The sequence below is a fragment of the Saccharomycodes ludwigii genome, chromosome VI (assembly GCF_020623625.1).
Source record: "Saccharomycodes ludwigii strain NBRC 1722 chromosome VI, whole genome shotgun sequence".
In the NCBI taxonomy this organism is placed as follows: domain Eukaryota; kingdom Fungi; phylum Ascomycota; class Saccharomycetes; order Saccharomycodales; family Saccharomycodaceae; genus Saccharomycodes; species Saccharomycodes ludwigii.
Genome location: NC_060205.1, coordinates 444395 through 461110, shown reverse-complemented (window position 1 = coordinate 461110; position 16716 = coordinate 444395). Strand labels below are relative to the sequence as shown.

The 16716-nt window shown below is 30.6% G+C and overlaps 5 protein-coding genes across 5 annotated transcripts; 1 reads left to right on the top strand and 4 right to left on the bottom strand.

The window, feature by feature from the left end:
• Positions 1-678: 678 nt before the first annotated feature.
• PUT2 (1-pyrroline-5-carboxylate dehydrogenase) lies at positions 679-2406 on the bottom strand (the record flags this gene model as incomplete). The annotated part of the gene is made up of 1 exon (XM_046079420.1): positions 679-2406. One exon carries the CDS (start codon positions 2404-2406, stop codon positions 679-681), a length of 1728 nt encoding a protein of 575 aa, XP_045933104.1.
• A 414-nt stretch (positions 2407-2820) lies between these two features.
• Positions 2821-4563, bottom strand: BRL1 (Brl1p; the record flags this gene model as incomplete). The annotated part of the gene is made up of 1 exon (XM_046079421.1): positions 2821-4563. One exon carries the CDS (start codon positions 4561-4563, stop codon positions 2821-2823), a length of 1743 nt encoding a protein of 580 aa, XP_045933103.1.
• A 600-nt stretch (positions 4564-5163) lies between these two features.
• Positions 5164-11184, bottom strand: GCN2 (serine/threonine-protein kinase GCN2; the record flags this gene model as incomplete). Its single annotated transcript, XM_046079422.1, has 1 exon — positions 5164-11184. One exon carries the CDS (start codon positions 11182-11184, stop codon positions 5164-5166), a length of 6021 nt encoding a protein of 2006 aa, XP_045933102.1.
• Positions 11185-11944: 760 nt separating this feature from the next.
• DPP1 (bifunctional diacylglycerol diphosphate phosphatase/phosphatidate phosphatase) lies at positions 11945-12904 on the bottom strand (the record flags this gene model as incomplete). The annotated part of the gene is made up of 1 exon (XM_046079423.1): positions 11945-12904. One exon carries the CDS (start codon positions 12902-12904, stop codon positions 11945-11947), a length of 960 nt encoding a protein of 319 aa, XP_045933101.1.
• Positions 12905-13655: 751 nt separating this feature from the next.
• On the top strand, positions 13656-16481 carry ZIP1 (Zip1p; the record flags this gene model as incomplete). Its single annotated transcript, XM_046079424.1, has 1 exon — positions 13656-16481. The coding sequence occupies one exon, from the start codon at positions 13656-13658 to the stop codon at positions 16479-16481; it is 2826 nt and encodes a 941-aa protein (XP_045933100.1).
• Positions 16482-16716: the final 235 nt, after the last annotated feature.

Sequence of the window (16716 nt, the reverse complement as noted above, 5' to 3'; positions counted from 1 at the left end):
AAATGTAGTGCAATTGGAACACCTTAGAGTTCTAATTTAACCCTTTCTTTCTTGTAGTAGATTTGTGAACCACTATTTTTGGTATGAGTTGAAAGTGGAAAGTTCCCTTCTTCCAATGTGTAAGTATATGTATTTTCTTTTCTTTTCTTTTTTCTTTTTCCCCCCTTATGATTAGATATATATATATATATATATGTGTGTGTTATATGATATGCTTATAGATAATAATAAAGAAATTGGGCAAAGTAAAAAAAAAAAAGAATTAAAAAAATGAAAAGAGGGAAAAAGGTAACAGTAATAAAGCTAATCTTTTAATTTGGTGATTAATCATAGGCACTTTTTTTTTTTTTTGAAAAAAAGTTTTAATTTTTGCCACCTCCTTTGCATTTTTTTATTATTTTTTTATTTTAAGTGATTTCCGTTGTCGTTCGCATTTGGCGAGGGATACAAACTCACTGAGTATATTTTACCCGGCTTTTGACACAACTATTTTTATTATTCTTAGAAACTGCCGTAGATTTCTTTCTTAAATTATACTTCCCTTAAAGGAAAAAATAATAAAAAAAAAAAGAAAAACAGTAGCCAATGAAAGTAATACTGCTTTAAACTTCTAATAATAAAATATATATATAAAAAAAAAAATTCATTTCTCTAATCTATATTTATTTACTTCTTACATTACAAATTAGATGGATACTTAAAATCCTCCAAATCAATAAAATTCTCCTTGATATTTCTGACACTAACAAATCTAGACAAAATATTCCCACTACCAGCCTTATCGTTAGTACCACTCATTCTAGCACCACCAAACCACTGTTGACCAACAACAGCACCAGTACACTTATCATTGATATAGAAATTACCAGCACTATATCTCAATTTGTCAGTTGCTTCTTTAATAGCGCTTCTATCATTGCAGAAAATAGACCCAGTTAACCCATATTCACCAGTTTGATCTATAATTTCACATATTTTACTAAAATCTTCATCTGCATATTCTGTATATGTTAAAATCGGACCAAAAAACTCAGTTGATAAATATTTGTGATCTAATTTATTACATTTAATAACAGTTGGCTCAACAAACCAACCTTTGCTCTTGTCAACATGGCCACCATAAACAATTTCTAAATTATTATCCTTTTTAGCATCTTCAATAACTTTACTTAATTTGTTAAAGCTTTGTTCATGAATAACTGGTCCCATGAAGCCATTCAAGTCTTCAGCACAGTTAGTTGGTTTCCCAATTTTCTTGATGTTTTCAATTAACATATCAATAAATTTTTTGGAAATAGACTTTGGCAAATATAGCCTACTGGTAGCAGAACATTTCTGACCTTGAAATTCAAATGAACCCCTTAAAGTATTTAAAACTGCATTTTCCAAATTACAGCTAGGGTGAACCAGATGGAAGTTCTTACCACCTGTCTCACCAACAATTCTTGGATAATCTCTGTATTTATTATTAACCACCCCATTTTGAATATCCCCATATATTTTCTTAAAAACTGCGGTGGAACCTGTGAAATGTAAAGCACTAAAATCTCTATTATTTAAAACTTGTTCGGTAATCATTACAGGGTCACCAGGAACAAAATTAACAACACCTTTAGGCAAACCAGCTTCCTCCATGATATTGTATAGCAAGTAATTACTCAAAACGGCAGCTTGGGATGGCTTCCAAACAACAGTATTACCCATTAAGGCGGGTGCGCCAAATAAATTACCAGCAATAGCAGTAAAATTAAAAGGTGTTATCGCATAAACAAACCCTTCCAATGGTCTATACTCAGCACGGTTCCAAACACCATTAGCAGACTCACATGGTTGTTGATTGTACAATTCATAACTATATTTAACATTAAACCTATAAAAATCAGCTAGCTCACCAATACAATCAATTTCCCCCTGGAACACGTTCTTACCCTGTCCCAACATAGTGGTTGCCAACATATCATACCTATACTTGTTGGTAATTAGATCTGCCGCCTTCAAAAAAACAGCACAACGGTCTTCTTGAGAGAATTTTTCAAACCAAATTTTTTTAGCGTTTAACGATGCTTTAATAGCATTAGAAATATCTTGCTCATTGGCTCGAGCAACAGTGGCTAATTTATGTTCGTGTTTGGCTGGATTGGTTTGTATGGATATGTTACTATCCTTGTAAATTTTTTCACCATTGATAACCAATGGAATATCCATTGTGGAATTGTTGAATTTATCAAGTGATTGTTTCAATCTATCCCAATCCAATTTATTATCAATTGGATGAAAGGCCTTAGCAGTTTGGTTCGTTATATGTGATGGTGGAGTAAACTGAGCCAAACCACGTGTGGCGTTTTTGATGCTCAAAGTTACTAATGGTGATTTAACAGTTATTCTATTCGTGATTGTTTTTAACATGATTATTATTTTTGCAAATTGTTGCTATCTTATTATTATTATTTTCTTCTTTTCCTTTTTGCTTTAATAAGGATGAAGTGAAGGGAAAAATAAACAAAGAAAAAAAAATAATAATAAAAAAAGAAAAAAAAAGTGGATAATAAAACTTTAAATGATATATATTTATATACCCTTAAATTTATTTTATTTTTATTTTTATTTTTATTATAATTTCATCGGGAACCCAATTCCATCTTTGATTAAAACATCGCTTTTTTTTCATTGCTTACAATGCAATTTTATTTCCATTAACGGAAAGAAAAATCAAAATAAAAATAAAATAAAAAAAAAAAAACACAAAATTTTGATAGATTAGGAAATTATTTCCAAAAAAAAAAAAAAGGAAAAGGCAAAAAAAAAAAAAAAAATATTCAATCAGTTCTTCAATAATTTAGTCGTAGAGTTATTTTTGATATCACCATTTTCGTTCTTATCGTTGTTGGGCTTAGTATTGGTGGAATTTTCATAGAAAACATCATCTCTCCCTTTCCCGTTGTCATAATAACTCTTGGCTCTTATAAACCCTAGGAAAAAATTGGTCCCAAATATCCAAAAGTATAATAAGGCTATAACTATTAAAACACTTTTCCACTCTAATTCACCAATAATGGCGTTAAATATTTTCCCAAATAATGCAGCTATATGCTGTGTTCTTTCTTTAAACATAATATTATTGTCGCGCTTCATACACTCATACCAATCATAACATAGGTTTTGTAATGCAGGCGCGGTATTATCTTGACATTTATTTCTTATGTATTGCAATTCACATTTCATTGACTCATAATTAAATTTTAAAATTTCTTGGTTCCATGTATTATTTATGTCCGACTTAATCGATTTAAAGACAGTTAATAATATGGATATTACTGACATATATGTTAATATATTTAAGCCAAATTGTAAATATGAAGTAAAAATATACATGAATTTATGCTGTGGATGTGATTTATATGACCAAGGTTGTGGCAAATGGGAATTATAGTTATAACTATTATCATGGTACTCACTACCGGATGTTGGAGCATCATTACTATTCCCATTATTATTATTATTATTATTACTGCCAGGATCATTATTGGAAACTGGTATCAATTGAGAATAGAATGGAAAATTTTGTGTATAAGGCATGGGTCCATTACAAAAGAAATTATAATAATGATTGTTAACAGAAAAATTACACGCTTTTTTCGAATCTTGTTGTTCAGCGAAGCAATTAGAAATACTTTTAACACCACAAATATTATTATCATTTTGATCATTGTTTTCATTGTAATTCTTAATTGCAACATTAAAATCCAATTTTTTGGAGGGTTCCCTCTTCATTTCTTCTTCTTTCTGCCTTGCCTCTAAATTCACATCGCTTCCTTCTTCTATTAATTGTTTTCTTGCCGTTGCAACTCCCAATGTTGTTGGTGATACCAATGCTTTTAAAAAGTTACCTACCTCCTTCGTAGATTTAGTACTTTCATGTGATATATTTTTTCCCTCATAAGTGTCGCCACAGATTTCTTCCTTGTCGTCTAATTTTAATAATTCTAGGTCTTCATCAGTCTTTCCTCCGTCGCATTGTAAATATTTATTGCTAGGTTTAGGTTTTGGGATTGTAACATCTTCTTTTTGGAGTTGATGCTCTTGTCCATCTTTCTTTTCTTCTTCTTCTTCTTCTTCTTCTTTTAAGCATAATCCAGGTAATTCATTAGCCTCATTATTAATATTATTATTAATAATAATATTATTATTATTATTATTAGTAGTAGAAACTCCTTTATTTTCTTGTTCCAGATTAATACCAAATATTAATGCTCCCTTCTTTGAATTTTTCTTATTAAACAAATATTTTTTAATCATATGCATGCCAAAAGTTTCGTATTTTTTGTTGTTATTCATACTGTTTCTATTACAATAGTCAATTTTATATTCAAGTTGAGAGATCGTTCTTGTGCTATAATTATAATAACAGTCACTGTCAATCATCGCATTATCCTGTAATTCCCCATATCTTTCGTCTGTTTCTTTAGGAAGTGTAAAACCAGATAATTGTGTATTAATCCTATCACATTCCTTAAAATACTCTCTAGGATCGGTATCAAGACTTAAATTCATGAAATCATCCATAATTTAGTAAAGCAGTTGCGAGTAATATATCTTGATCTTTGGTATTGTTTTGCAACAAAATATGAAAATGATTATAAAAAAAAATTAACTAAAAGATAACTATTAATTTGTTTGTTATTTTTTTGTGTTACCATATTTTTTTTTTTTTTTTTTTTTTTTTTATTCTTTTTTTTTTTAATTTAGAAAAAAGAAACTTTTAGTTCTTCATGGCTTCCCCGTACTTTATGACAAATGCCTTTATTATGATTTGTGTACAAAGCTATGTCCATGAGATCTATAAAATAAAGCTGGGAAACTTGACAACTATTCCCACATTATATAATATTGCCAATAATTTTATCAAATATAGGCTTATCTTTACCATCAAGAATACTCCATCTTTAATTTCCTTATTTCAATATATAATATCCTTAATCATTTATCATAACATCACATACACCTATGGAAAATACACAAATAACAGCATTAATATTGATCCTATTAAAAACTTTTTTTTAATATATATACATTGAAGGTTTTCATTACCGTTTTTCTATAATTTAAAAAAGTTAAGAAATAAAACAAAAACATATATATATATATATATATATATATATATGGTCATCTTTGTAAATCAACAACACATGATTTGCCCGTTTTATTAGAGTGCAATATGGCCCACCTAGTTCCCTTAGCCGCCTCTTTTGATAAATTATTATAAATACTAGTGGCAAAACTTCTAGGTGCGGAATTGGCACCTGACCCGAAAACCTTACGTAACCATTCATCCTTTTGTTGCAATGATGTTATTGAGATAATTTCTAATGTCTCTTCTCTCAAGGCATCAACTTCAAAAATTGGAGCAGAAGCTAAACTTTGTACAATTTGTTTGGATGCTTCTCTTGCACTTTCTTCATACTTCCATTTTTCTTTCCTACTGTTTTTCTTTGATCTGGTAGCCATGTTTGGTATATAAACCACTTTTTGTCTATTGAAATCATGAACTAACGATTTATTATTATTATTATTATTATTATTATTGCCATTCTTAGCACCATCAACATTAACCATACCATTATTATTACCAATATTATCAACGTTATTACTAACAGAATGAGAAGCCAAGGTATCTAGATCCAAAATATTTTCATGCAAATTGTTCGTGTTACTTGTACTATTGTTATTTATATTGCTTAATAAAAAGCTATTGTTCATATTATCAACTGTATTATTAGTATTTTCACTACCAAGTATAATATTTCCATCTAGATTCTTAGTAAAACTATTACTAACTATTGAATTACCATTATTATTACTATTACCATTAGCATCATAATCATCATCATCATAATCAGCATTGTTCTTGCTATTATGCATTTGATATCTATTTATCATAACATTACCATTGTTATAATTAAGCGATGAATTGGATATTGGAGCACCAGTGTCCATTATCCTTTTGGTCGATTCAAACCCCATGTTTTTCATCCTAGCAGCAGCACTACCAAAAGATGCATTAAATAAATTATTTGAAGCGACACTAGATGAAGAGGCTGGACCCCAATTCCATAACCCATCTTCTCCCAATATATTGCCTGAAAATAGAATTTCATTGAGATATTTATTTTTTCTTAATTCTTCCCTTTTAAACAATATAATGAATTCATCAAGATCTAGATCCACATCAATGGGATTATTACCTAGTTTCTTAATTCTCAAAGGCTTATAATATCTTTTATTATGGCCGCTATGTGGAGTACCCATATAAGAGTTCAGCTGTTGCTGCTTAATTAAAACTATCCATTCAACCCCATCCTTTTGAGCCGTTGTTACAACATCATCAACGTTAAAACAATCGCGTATTATGTCAGCGCTTATCCCAGCTTTCCAAAGTTCATTTAATATAACTACACCAAACGTGTTTAACATTGCGTTGGTAAAACTAGCTACGATAACATCGCATCTTTTTGGTTTCCAATCTAGCTCGGTTTCTTTTAAAAATTTACTTCTTTTTTTGATTTTTCTCCCGCTAGCTAGTTTGAAGTAATTTGATACAACATAAAACATCGTTTCCCAAGCTAAATTAAAGCCGACAGACCTTTTAATATTTTTTGTTTTACCACCTGAAGGTCTTGTAATTAGGGAAATCAAACTATCATATCTACCACCAGTTGCAATTAACTGTTTCAATCTACCGTCATCATAAACTGCTTGGAACATAACCCCATTTTTATAAAATGCAAAATTATAATTGCTCAAGGGCGAAATAACAATATGTCTATTAACACCAAATTGTTTTAAAAAATTTAAAATTTTCGACAAATGATTTAAAGATTCCTCCATTTTACCCCAATATGGGCTTTCAGACATAAGCTTAGCTAGCTTTTTCTTAGTGCTTTCAAAATCAGATTTAAAGTCAAATAATTCCAAATCATTCAAAGAGGTAGATGTCAAGTTTAGTTGCAATTTTAATTCCTGGGAAGCCTCCTTAAATGTTTTGGTAAACCCCACTTGCGATAACAAATGGGAAACAAGTGTGCGTTGGGCTCTGTCAATTGAACAAAAATTAAATACATTCTCTAAAATTTCAGCGTGATTTATTACAAAATACGTGTTTGTTTTCTTGAATACTGGTAGCTTGGCTATTATTTCATCTATAATCTTCATGCTTTCAGCATCATGGAATGGTGACTCGGAAGCATTCGTCGAAATAATATCAAAATCAACTTCTCTAAATTTTCTTGGCTCGAGACTGGCTAATTCATGAAGTGGCGGTCTGTAAACATGCTGGATTCTGTATTGTTTAGAAACAGAATTAGAAACAGAAGAAGAAGAAGAAGACAATGATGAAGCATTCTTTGATAAGTATCTTGCCATCGGATAAGTTAAGTCATATTGCAACTGCAAAACGGCGCCCCCTCTATCCAATAATTCATAAACATTCTGGTTTGAATATATTGGATTCTTAGGAAAAATAATCGGTGGAGCACTAGTCTCCACACCACCATGCAGTTGGAAAATGTTCTCTACAAATTTCTTCATTTGGGAATTCAATATGGCATTAAAATTTGGAGTTGTTTTGCTCTGGGCTGTATTAGTAGTATCATCGAACAAAATATCTGTGGTTAAACTGTATGTTTGATTGAATAAACCTTCTCTAACTTGTTGCTGCCAGGGGGACGATGGATCACCTAAATTTTTCAAGGCCTCTTTAACAATTTCGTCCTGGTGTTTGACAGGCAACCAGCCGCTTTTCAATAACTCCTTAGCACTGGGTCTTTTATTAGGGTCATGGTTCAATAAACTTTTAATAATTTTCTTTTCTGTTTTAAACTTGTGCTGATCAAAATCACTAGGGAAATCAATAGAGGGCGATCTTAATCTTCTGATTACGTTAACTCTTTCCATACCAGTACTAAACGGATAAATCATTTCAAAAAAAATAATGCCCAACGAATACATATCGATCTTCTCATTGTATTGACCATGCCCTGTCAAAACTTCACTCGCAACATAGAGTGCAGTTCCAATCGCAGATGTTAAATCCCCAGTAATGTTAGTGTTAGCTGTTGAAGTAGAAGTAGTTCCATTAGCACTTGCAATGGAGTCTAGCTTTAAGAGTTCAACAGGTTTATGAATATTTGTGGCCAAACCAAAATCCCCTATTTTAATATTTAAAGATTCATCAATGAAGATGTTCATGGGTTTCAAATCACGATGAATAATACCTTGTGAATGGATATAGCTTAATGCTTCCAGCATTTGCCTGAATAGTCTCCAATATTCATCCTTTTGTCGACTTAAATTTTCTGCGTGGATTAAATCATATAATGTTCTATTTTCACAATACTCCATTTGAATATATAGTGTGCTTTTTTCATAATTGGATATAGTCGACTTCATATGTTTCTTTTTCATGTCACCAAAATCCAATTCTAAAGCAATATCCTGATCTTCAGATTCGGAATCACTTGTACTGAGTATATCATTATTACTGTCATATTCTTCATCTTCCCCGTTATCTTCTTCATCAGTTGAATTTTCAAAAACAATTTCAGGAAAACTATCATTATTACTTAGTGTATTATTATTATTAACATCATCATCATCATCATCATCATCATCATTTGTGTTCTTACTTGTGTTGGTACTGATATTATTACTGGTATTCTGGAACGAATTCGATATAAAATCCCAATTACTATTAGTTGCTGAAGGAAATCCTGTTCTTAATTTTAGATATGAATCAGTGGTTTCACTTCGACCATTTGCGTCTGTATTACTGAAACTATCAGCATCATCACTATTTTCCTCACTGCTACTGTCAAAAACAGTTTCATTATACGCAATTGGTGCTGTTTCTTCCAACCATGCAGCATAATAACGCACAACATATTGGTGGTTTAAACTGGCCAATAACATTACCTCGCTTAAAATCGTAGATAATTTTGTTTCAGTTTGTCTTACCTTTTTGATAGCATAATATCTACTATCTAACAAATTCCTTGCCTTAACAACTTGCCCAAATGCACCTTTACCTAAAACTGCAATTTCTTCAAAATCGGTGGCATATCTAGATTTGAAAGCAGAAGTAACAGATGAAAACCTAGATCCAATATTAAAGCTTCTCCTCCTATCAGATTGCGATGTTGCGCGACTGGTACCCGTTTTGATGCTTTTCACATCATCAACAAACGATATATTCGAGTGTTGTCTTTTTATTAAAGAGGTGGATGATATTGATTTTTCTGGTAGTGTCAATAGTTTGAACTTGGCTATGTTTGGATCTATGTTAGTTCTCAAAAATTTCATTGGCAATAATTCCAATGGACTACATCTTTTTTTTGGATTATCGTTTAACATTGTCTTTAAAAAATCTTCCAAACTCGAATCCATTTCAACACTGGCAAAAAAATCACTAGGGGTTGGGAAGTTCAAAGTTGTATCAATACCGCTAATCATTTTAACAAATAAAACTCCTAATTCCCAAATATCTGTTTTTCTACTTCTTTTTGCATCTTTTTCCAGTAGTTCAGGTGGCATCCACGAACAAGAAATCAAATCTATATTCGTGTATGCTGTGGACTTTGATTTATTAGGATACCTTGATAGCATACTGATCAATATAAAGGCATATGTGGAGTGCATTAATTTAGGTATAGTAGTTCCAAAATCTAAGTCTTTGCTTAAATGGACAGTTTCCAAATTAATGTATTTATGAATTAGCCCATTTTTATGCAATGCTTCTAAACCTTCTAGCAACCTAATTAGCCAGCCTCTGGAGGTTGCCAAATTAATATAACCCACCGATGAAATAATGTCTCCAATTGCGTTTGTATTGCCATATTCGGTTAATAATCTTATTTTCCAACAAAAATTGGAATTGTTAGTACCTGTTCTTTCCACAGTATATGCATAGAGTTTATAAACATTTTCATGCGAAACTCTTAGTAATGATTCTAATTCTTTCTCTAAATTAGATATCTCTTTTTTACCATTAGAAGTGTTGAAATAGGGGTTATCCAAGGAAACTTCAGTTAACAAATAGTAGAAATTATCCATCATTCCAGATACTGCCAAAGAAGAGGCCAAAGGCGAATCCGGAGGTATAAAAGGCTTAACCAAATATTGCGCGGCAAAAGATAACACATCGTTGGTTAAAATTATACTTTGTGGGTTAACTACAGCTCTAAACCTGTAATAGACATTATTAGGCAATTTGCCCTTTATAGTTTTGGCAAAAACATAAGCTTGTCCCGAATTTACCCATTCTTGTGGGGGCAATAAATCAATTGATTTATCCTTTTTCATGTAATTATTGTTGAATTTGTGAGCAGTCACTAACATACTATTTACACCGTTCATTGGTGATTCATGGACTGCGCTATCATTGTTGATGTTATCAGTAACAGTATTATGATTAGCATCAGTATGTTGTAGATTATTATAGCCAAAATCATTGTTATTTCCAGTTACTGACAGATCGCTATGAGTCGAACCATGAATATGGCTTGAGAGTGATGATTCTGATGAATCAAGCATTGTTTGATGGTTAGAATATGTAACAAATTGTCTTCTTTGGAGTTCCTTTTCAACAAGTTCATCGACTAGTTGTTGTTCTTTCAGTTTAACTTGCTCTTCTTGTGCTTTTAATTTTTCTTGTTCTTCTTGGAATTTTTCCCTTTCGAATTTAAGCCTCTGGAATCTTTCTTCTTCTAAAGATTGTGGATTGTTAGCATTGACTTGAAATTCATCTATATTTTCTTGAACCATTAGTGTTATTTCATAAATGATTTGTTCGCCCTTAGAAGCTAGATAAATCTCATGGATTCTCTTTTCTAGTTTTTGAACTTGGGAGTAAACTATATTTTCTAATTCCTTAAATTTTATGATGGGTTCTGCATTTGGATAAGTTGGTGGCAATGTAATATTTAATACTAGGGACAGTTCTGCCGGTTCTTTTCTCACAGACCTTAATGAAATTTCAAAAACTATTTGGGGGTTTTTATCCCATTTTGATTTCTGTACAGTTAAATTTTTGAAGTCTGTCGAATAAATGGATCGAATAACTTCAATTTCGTCCTTTTGCATAGCATAATACTCATCCAATGATAAATTGCTAGTAGTGCCTGTAACATCCATAATTTTCGGAAGATCCTTCTTTTTTTTCTGTTTTCGATATATATTTATATGTATAATTTCCCTCACTATTTTATTTAAAACATACAAAAAATTTCAAAAAAAATTGTAAAAATAAATGTATAAAAGAATATGTATAAACAGAATTTTTTTTTTTTTTTTTTTTTTGAAATTCTTTTTTGAAGGGGAAGGGGTATTTTCACACAAGTAATGTTAATGTGATATTTTAGCTGTTGTGTGTTTAGGGGTGATCAGTCAATGATACAGTTTCAAACACAATGAGAAAATGTAAGTTTGTATCTTATTTAATAATTTGTTTGCTAGTAAAAGATATAGAGACAGTGTATAATAGTTGGTTATACATGCCATAAAGAGGTGTTAAATTATTTGAAAAAAGATAAGATCTTTGATACGTAGTCCATAAAGTTTTAAACGGTTTTCTCACCCAAAAAAAAAAAAAAAAAAAAAAAAAAAAAAGGGAAAAAAAAAATGTCCGAAGAGGTGTAACCAGGCTATCGGAGTTCGGTATAATGAAATAATGTTAAATTTGTACGAAATAGTATAGAGATATAAAGGTCGAGCCAAATAAATAAAGAAATAAATAAACAAATAAATAAATAATCAAGACTTAAAACTAACAATCCAAGATATGCTGTTATATCTAATTGTTACAAAGCTCTATGTTTTTTTAAATAGTTTTCCTGACTTGTATTTAAGCCAAATTGCTTGTCTTAAAAATAGTACAATTTTCAAATAAAATAATTCACGTAATAGTCAATGGTAAACTTTCTTCATCAATTGAAACATGCTGAAAGTTAGTATTATCAGTAACAGTGGTTCCATTGCTATTAGTACCACTTCTACCCGTCTTGCTATTAAATATAGCTAGATCATTATCCAAAGTAACACCACTATCATCCAATAATGGTTTAAATGGGTCCTTAGAATGAATAGATGGGAAATTTCTCCTGTAACACCAATGAGCAATAACTATGCCTAGTATGCTTCCTATAATAACATCAATAAAATGGTGTCTATAGTCTTGTGTCCTGGATAGAGCAATCAATGAAGCTCCCAACAAAGGTATACTAGCAACTACCTTTCTCCAAGTACCGGTTAAAGTATATTCTGTTAATAACTGGCCGCATAACCAAAAGTATAAGTATCCTAACCCAGAAAAACTTTCACTGGAATGACCACTTGGAGTAGTTCTAAACCCATCTATCAATATATCCATATTATGTGTGGTACAAACATCTTTAGCATATACCAATCTATTCTCAGGAACACCGGGCTTTGGCATACAACGGCTTAGAAAATCTGGTCTCAATCTCCCAATCCAATTCTTCAGGTAATCGGTAATCAAGCCCGTTAAAAAAACACTTATAGTTAAACCTAATAAAGAGATATACAACAAATATATCTTATGTTTAGGATCGGCAAATAATAATGTTAGAATTATTATTGTAAAAAATGGAATACCAAACGCATAAAGTGCTAATGCAGAATCATTAACCGTTTGTGGATCTGCATATGGGTGTGCAATAGTCATATCATTAATATAAAATTGCCTTTGGAATGGTTGGAAATGATAAACCGGGATATTCAATAAGACAATTAAGATTAAAAATAAAACATCGGAACCTCTCCATTTTTTAAAAGTTGGATATGTCTTTATTCTATCTAAACCAAAAGTCAATCTATTAACACTTGGAAATGTCATTTTTCTACCTTATTCTTCCATATTTTTGAGAAATGATTTTGAGTTAAACTTGAATGAAAGTTTATTCTGATAAAAAAAAAAAAAAAAAAAAAAAAAAAAAAAAAACAGCAATAATTAAATAATTTGATATTTAGTTTATAAAGTGTTTGGTTTACAACTTCATACTTAATTTACATAGTTTTGTGTTGTTTTCCGTCGGATTGCGTATTTTTTTTTTTTTTTTTTTTTTTTTCTAAAAAAAGAGCGGAAAGATAACATTATGATTACTATTATAAATGAGACAGTAAATAAATAAAAAAAAAACCCTAAAGGGTACACAATATTAGGACCCTGTTATTATTTAACATTTTATTATTATTATTTTACACGTAATACAAATCATTATTTTCACTGGCTATTTTTTTGTATATATTTCTATTTTTGAATGTGTTTTAAGGAAATGGAAAAAGGAAATGGAAAAAGGAAATTCTAGTATCCTCCATTAAGTCCGAAATTATAATTGGATAATATTGCTACTCGGAACTTCGCGGTGTCAAAATCAGAAAAGGAAAACCTTTTATTAGCCTTAATTAAAAAATCTATGATTTTTATTACATTCAAATGTCAGCGGCTATTACCCAAAAAGAAAAAAAAAAAAAAAAGCTTCTTTTGTAAGTATCTTTTCTTGATTTCACTTTTAACCTTTTTAGCTGTTCCTACTAACAGGTAAAAAAAGGAAAAAAAAGACTATTGACACAAAACAAGACTTAAAATGTCCAGTTTCTTCAGAGATAACAAACACGGGTTTAAACCCAGAAACAATATATTTTCCAAAATTAGGAATAGTGCTACTGAGAATGATTTTTCAGTAACAGAGTCCCTTGAAAACTTAAGCAACACTAGTAAAGAACATGCAACCAGCAATGTCTTTGCTAATAATAGTAAAACAAGTTTTATGAGTGGCGCTACGACCTTAGCCTCTGTACAAGAAAACTCTTTGGAAAGTTTATTTGAAGAATACCAGAGAGATGATACCACTAATGGAGCTTCCAATAATAGCAGCATTATAATGCCCAAAATCAAAGACTATCATGATAAGCGCTCGCCGTTATTAAATAACAAGAATGTTTATCAACCTAAGGGTGGCAATAGAAAATTACATATTGAAGACCAGGAAAATAACGATAGCAATAACAATATACTATTTAGTAGCAAAGAAGACAGTCCTGAAGACAATGACGATATTGAGATAACTGATATCAAGCAAATTTCAAAAAATACACCGAGTAACACCAAAGAGCGTTCAGATTACGAAAGTAGTAGCGATACCGACGATAAAAAATTCACTGATGGTGAGCATGTCAGAGAAGAATCATCAAGACTGGATATTATGATTAACGAATCATCTAATGATGTTTTAATGAAAGCATTTACCAATACCCAGAAGATTTGCTCCCAATTAAAAATGGAATTACAAAAAAGTAAAGATAAAAATAATACTTTGAAAAACGAAGTGGCAACTTACAAAACTGAAATTAACAATTTAACCAAAAAATTTGAAGGTTTCCAAAACGGGTTAAATTCGATGGCTGAAAACCAAAGGGAATTGACCAAAATTAGGGAATCAAACGACATGAAGCTAAAAAATATAGGTCAGGAGATGTCTGAAGTTAAAAGAAAAATGGATAATAGCAATATCGAATTAAACAGTTTGAGAACCATCCTAACTAATGTCAAAGAACTAAAGAAAAATTTGGAAATCGACTTAATTAAAAAAAATAAAGAAATTGATTATTTGAAAAAAGAGATCAATAATGCCTATGGTCAATTGAGTGAGGAAAAAATTAAATCTAATGGGCTATTAAAAGATGTTAACGAATTAAAAACGCTAGTTACTGATTCAAATACTTCAATGCTAGAAAAATTAAAGGATCATTTAGGGAAAGCATTCAATTTAGATAAAATTCAGCTGAAGATCACAAATAAAATTGATGCTGTGGATAATAATTTAGCCGGTGTACAGGATTTAATAGTTAATAAAATCGATGTTTCTATTGACGAGTATACCACAAAGAGCCTGGATAGTATTAAACAATTGGTAGCCAAAAACGATGAATCCAATGGCGCGTTAGTTAAAACTCTAGAGTTTTCTGTTAAAAATTTTCTAGACAATAACAGTGAGGATATTGTCTCCAAGACATCTAAGTTAATGGAAGATTTACTAGCTAATTTGGAAAATTCAGCATTTTTGAAAAAAATTGAGTCATGCACATCCGAAATTTTAACTACTGTTAAGTTGGTGACCCCTAATAATAACACCAACTACGAAAAGTTACTTGGACAAATACAAAAAATGCAAATTTTAATACAAAATGAAGGGGAAAATGTTAATGAAATTAGCGCATTGAAAGATAATCTTGTCCTGTTAAATATGGATAAGACCAATTTAGTCACAGAGGCCAAAAATAAGGATTTAGAAATCCAAAGCTTAAATGAAAAGTACAATTTGAAAGACGATCAACTCAAGCAACTAAGTGAGAAGCTTGAAATTTTGCAAAAGCAAATTGAAAGTTGTAGCGTAGAGAAAGCTAACATGGAAACTTCTTTAAATTTTAAAATTGAACAATATCAAGATGATATTAAGAATTTAACAATGAATTTAGAGGATAAAACGGAGAAGCTGAGCAAATTAAGTGATGGGAATAATGAATTGGAGAATAAAGTAAATGATTTAGAAGCTATAAATATTCAATTTAAGGAAAAAGTTAAACAATACGAGGACTTAAATACTAAAACCAATGAAAAAATCCAGAAATTAAACGTAGAAATCGTTCAATTAAAGGCCAAAGAAATGGAACTCGAAGAGTCTATTAGATTATCCCACGAAAAGGCTGAGGAAAACTACAAGGATAAAAATTATGAGATTGAAAGATGTCAGTTGGTGCAAAATGAAAACAGCAAGTATAAAAGTGAAAATAGCAGTTTACTAAACAGCAAAATTGAATTGCAACAAAAGGTATACTCGTTAGAAAATGAAATTAATCGATTGAAAAAAAACTCACTGGGGAAAACTATTAAACATAATAACGATAAGGGCAGTAAGGATAAATCTAAAAAATTGGAGGAACACAAAAGCGACGATGAAATATGGCAGGTCGACCGTAATAATAAATACAACAAAAATGTTATTGAACCCAATATTGACAACAAGTATAATTTAACAACCATGGGAAACAAAACAAGCATCATAGGCAACTCCCCTGATGATTTTGATCTACCCATTACTTCCAACAATTATGAGGATATAGGCAATGATTTAGAATTGACTGACCCGCCTAATTCATTTAATGATCAAATCAAAAATTTGTTAATATCATCTTCTTCTGCTGCTTCCTATACACTGCATGATACTTCCAAAACCAGATATGAAAAAGGTACACAATCAAATACCAATAATGATCAAGAAGACTTAAAAGTTCATGGTAATACAAGAAAAAGAAAAAAACTATTGCTCTCACCTTCATCAAAAGCCGAAAACAAGCCAAAAAGAAGAGGTAAAAAAACAAGTTCTTCAAAGGGGTCCATGTCGCTGAAATAAATTTTTTTACTTTTATTTTTTCTTTTTAATCTTTTACAATTGAATAATAATAGTGATAAAAAGATAAACGTGAAAAAAAAAAAAAAAAAAAAAAAAAAACGTATGTAATAAATAAAACTTGATGGCCTTATAGTGGAGTCAGTTTTCGCTTGTGTAATAAAGCGGTTAAGGAAATAACAAAGTCCACTTTGAGCAAACTTTTTATATTGTATTTTTTTTTAATGTCCAACATTAC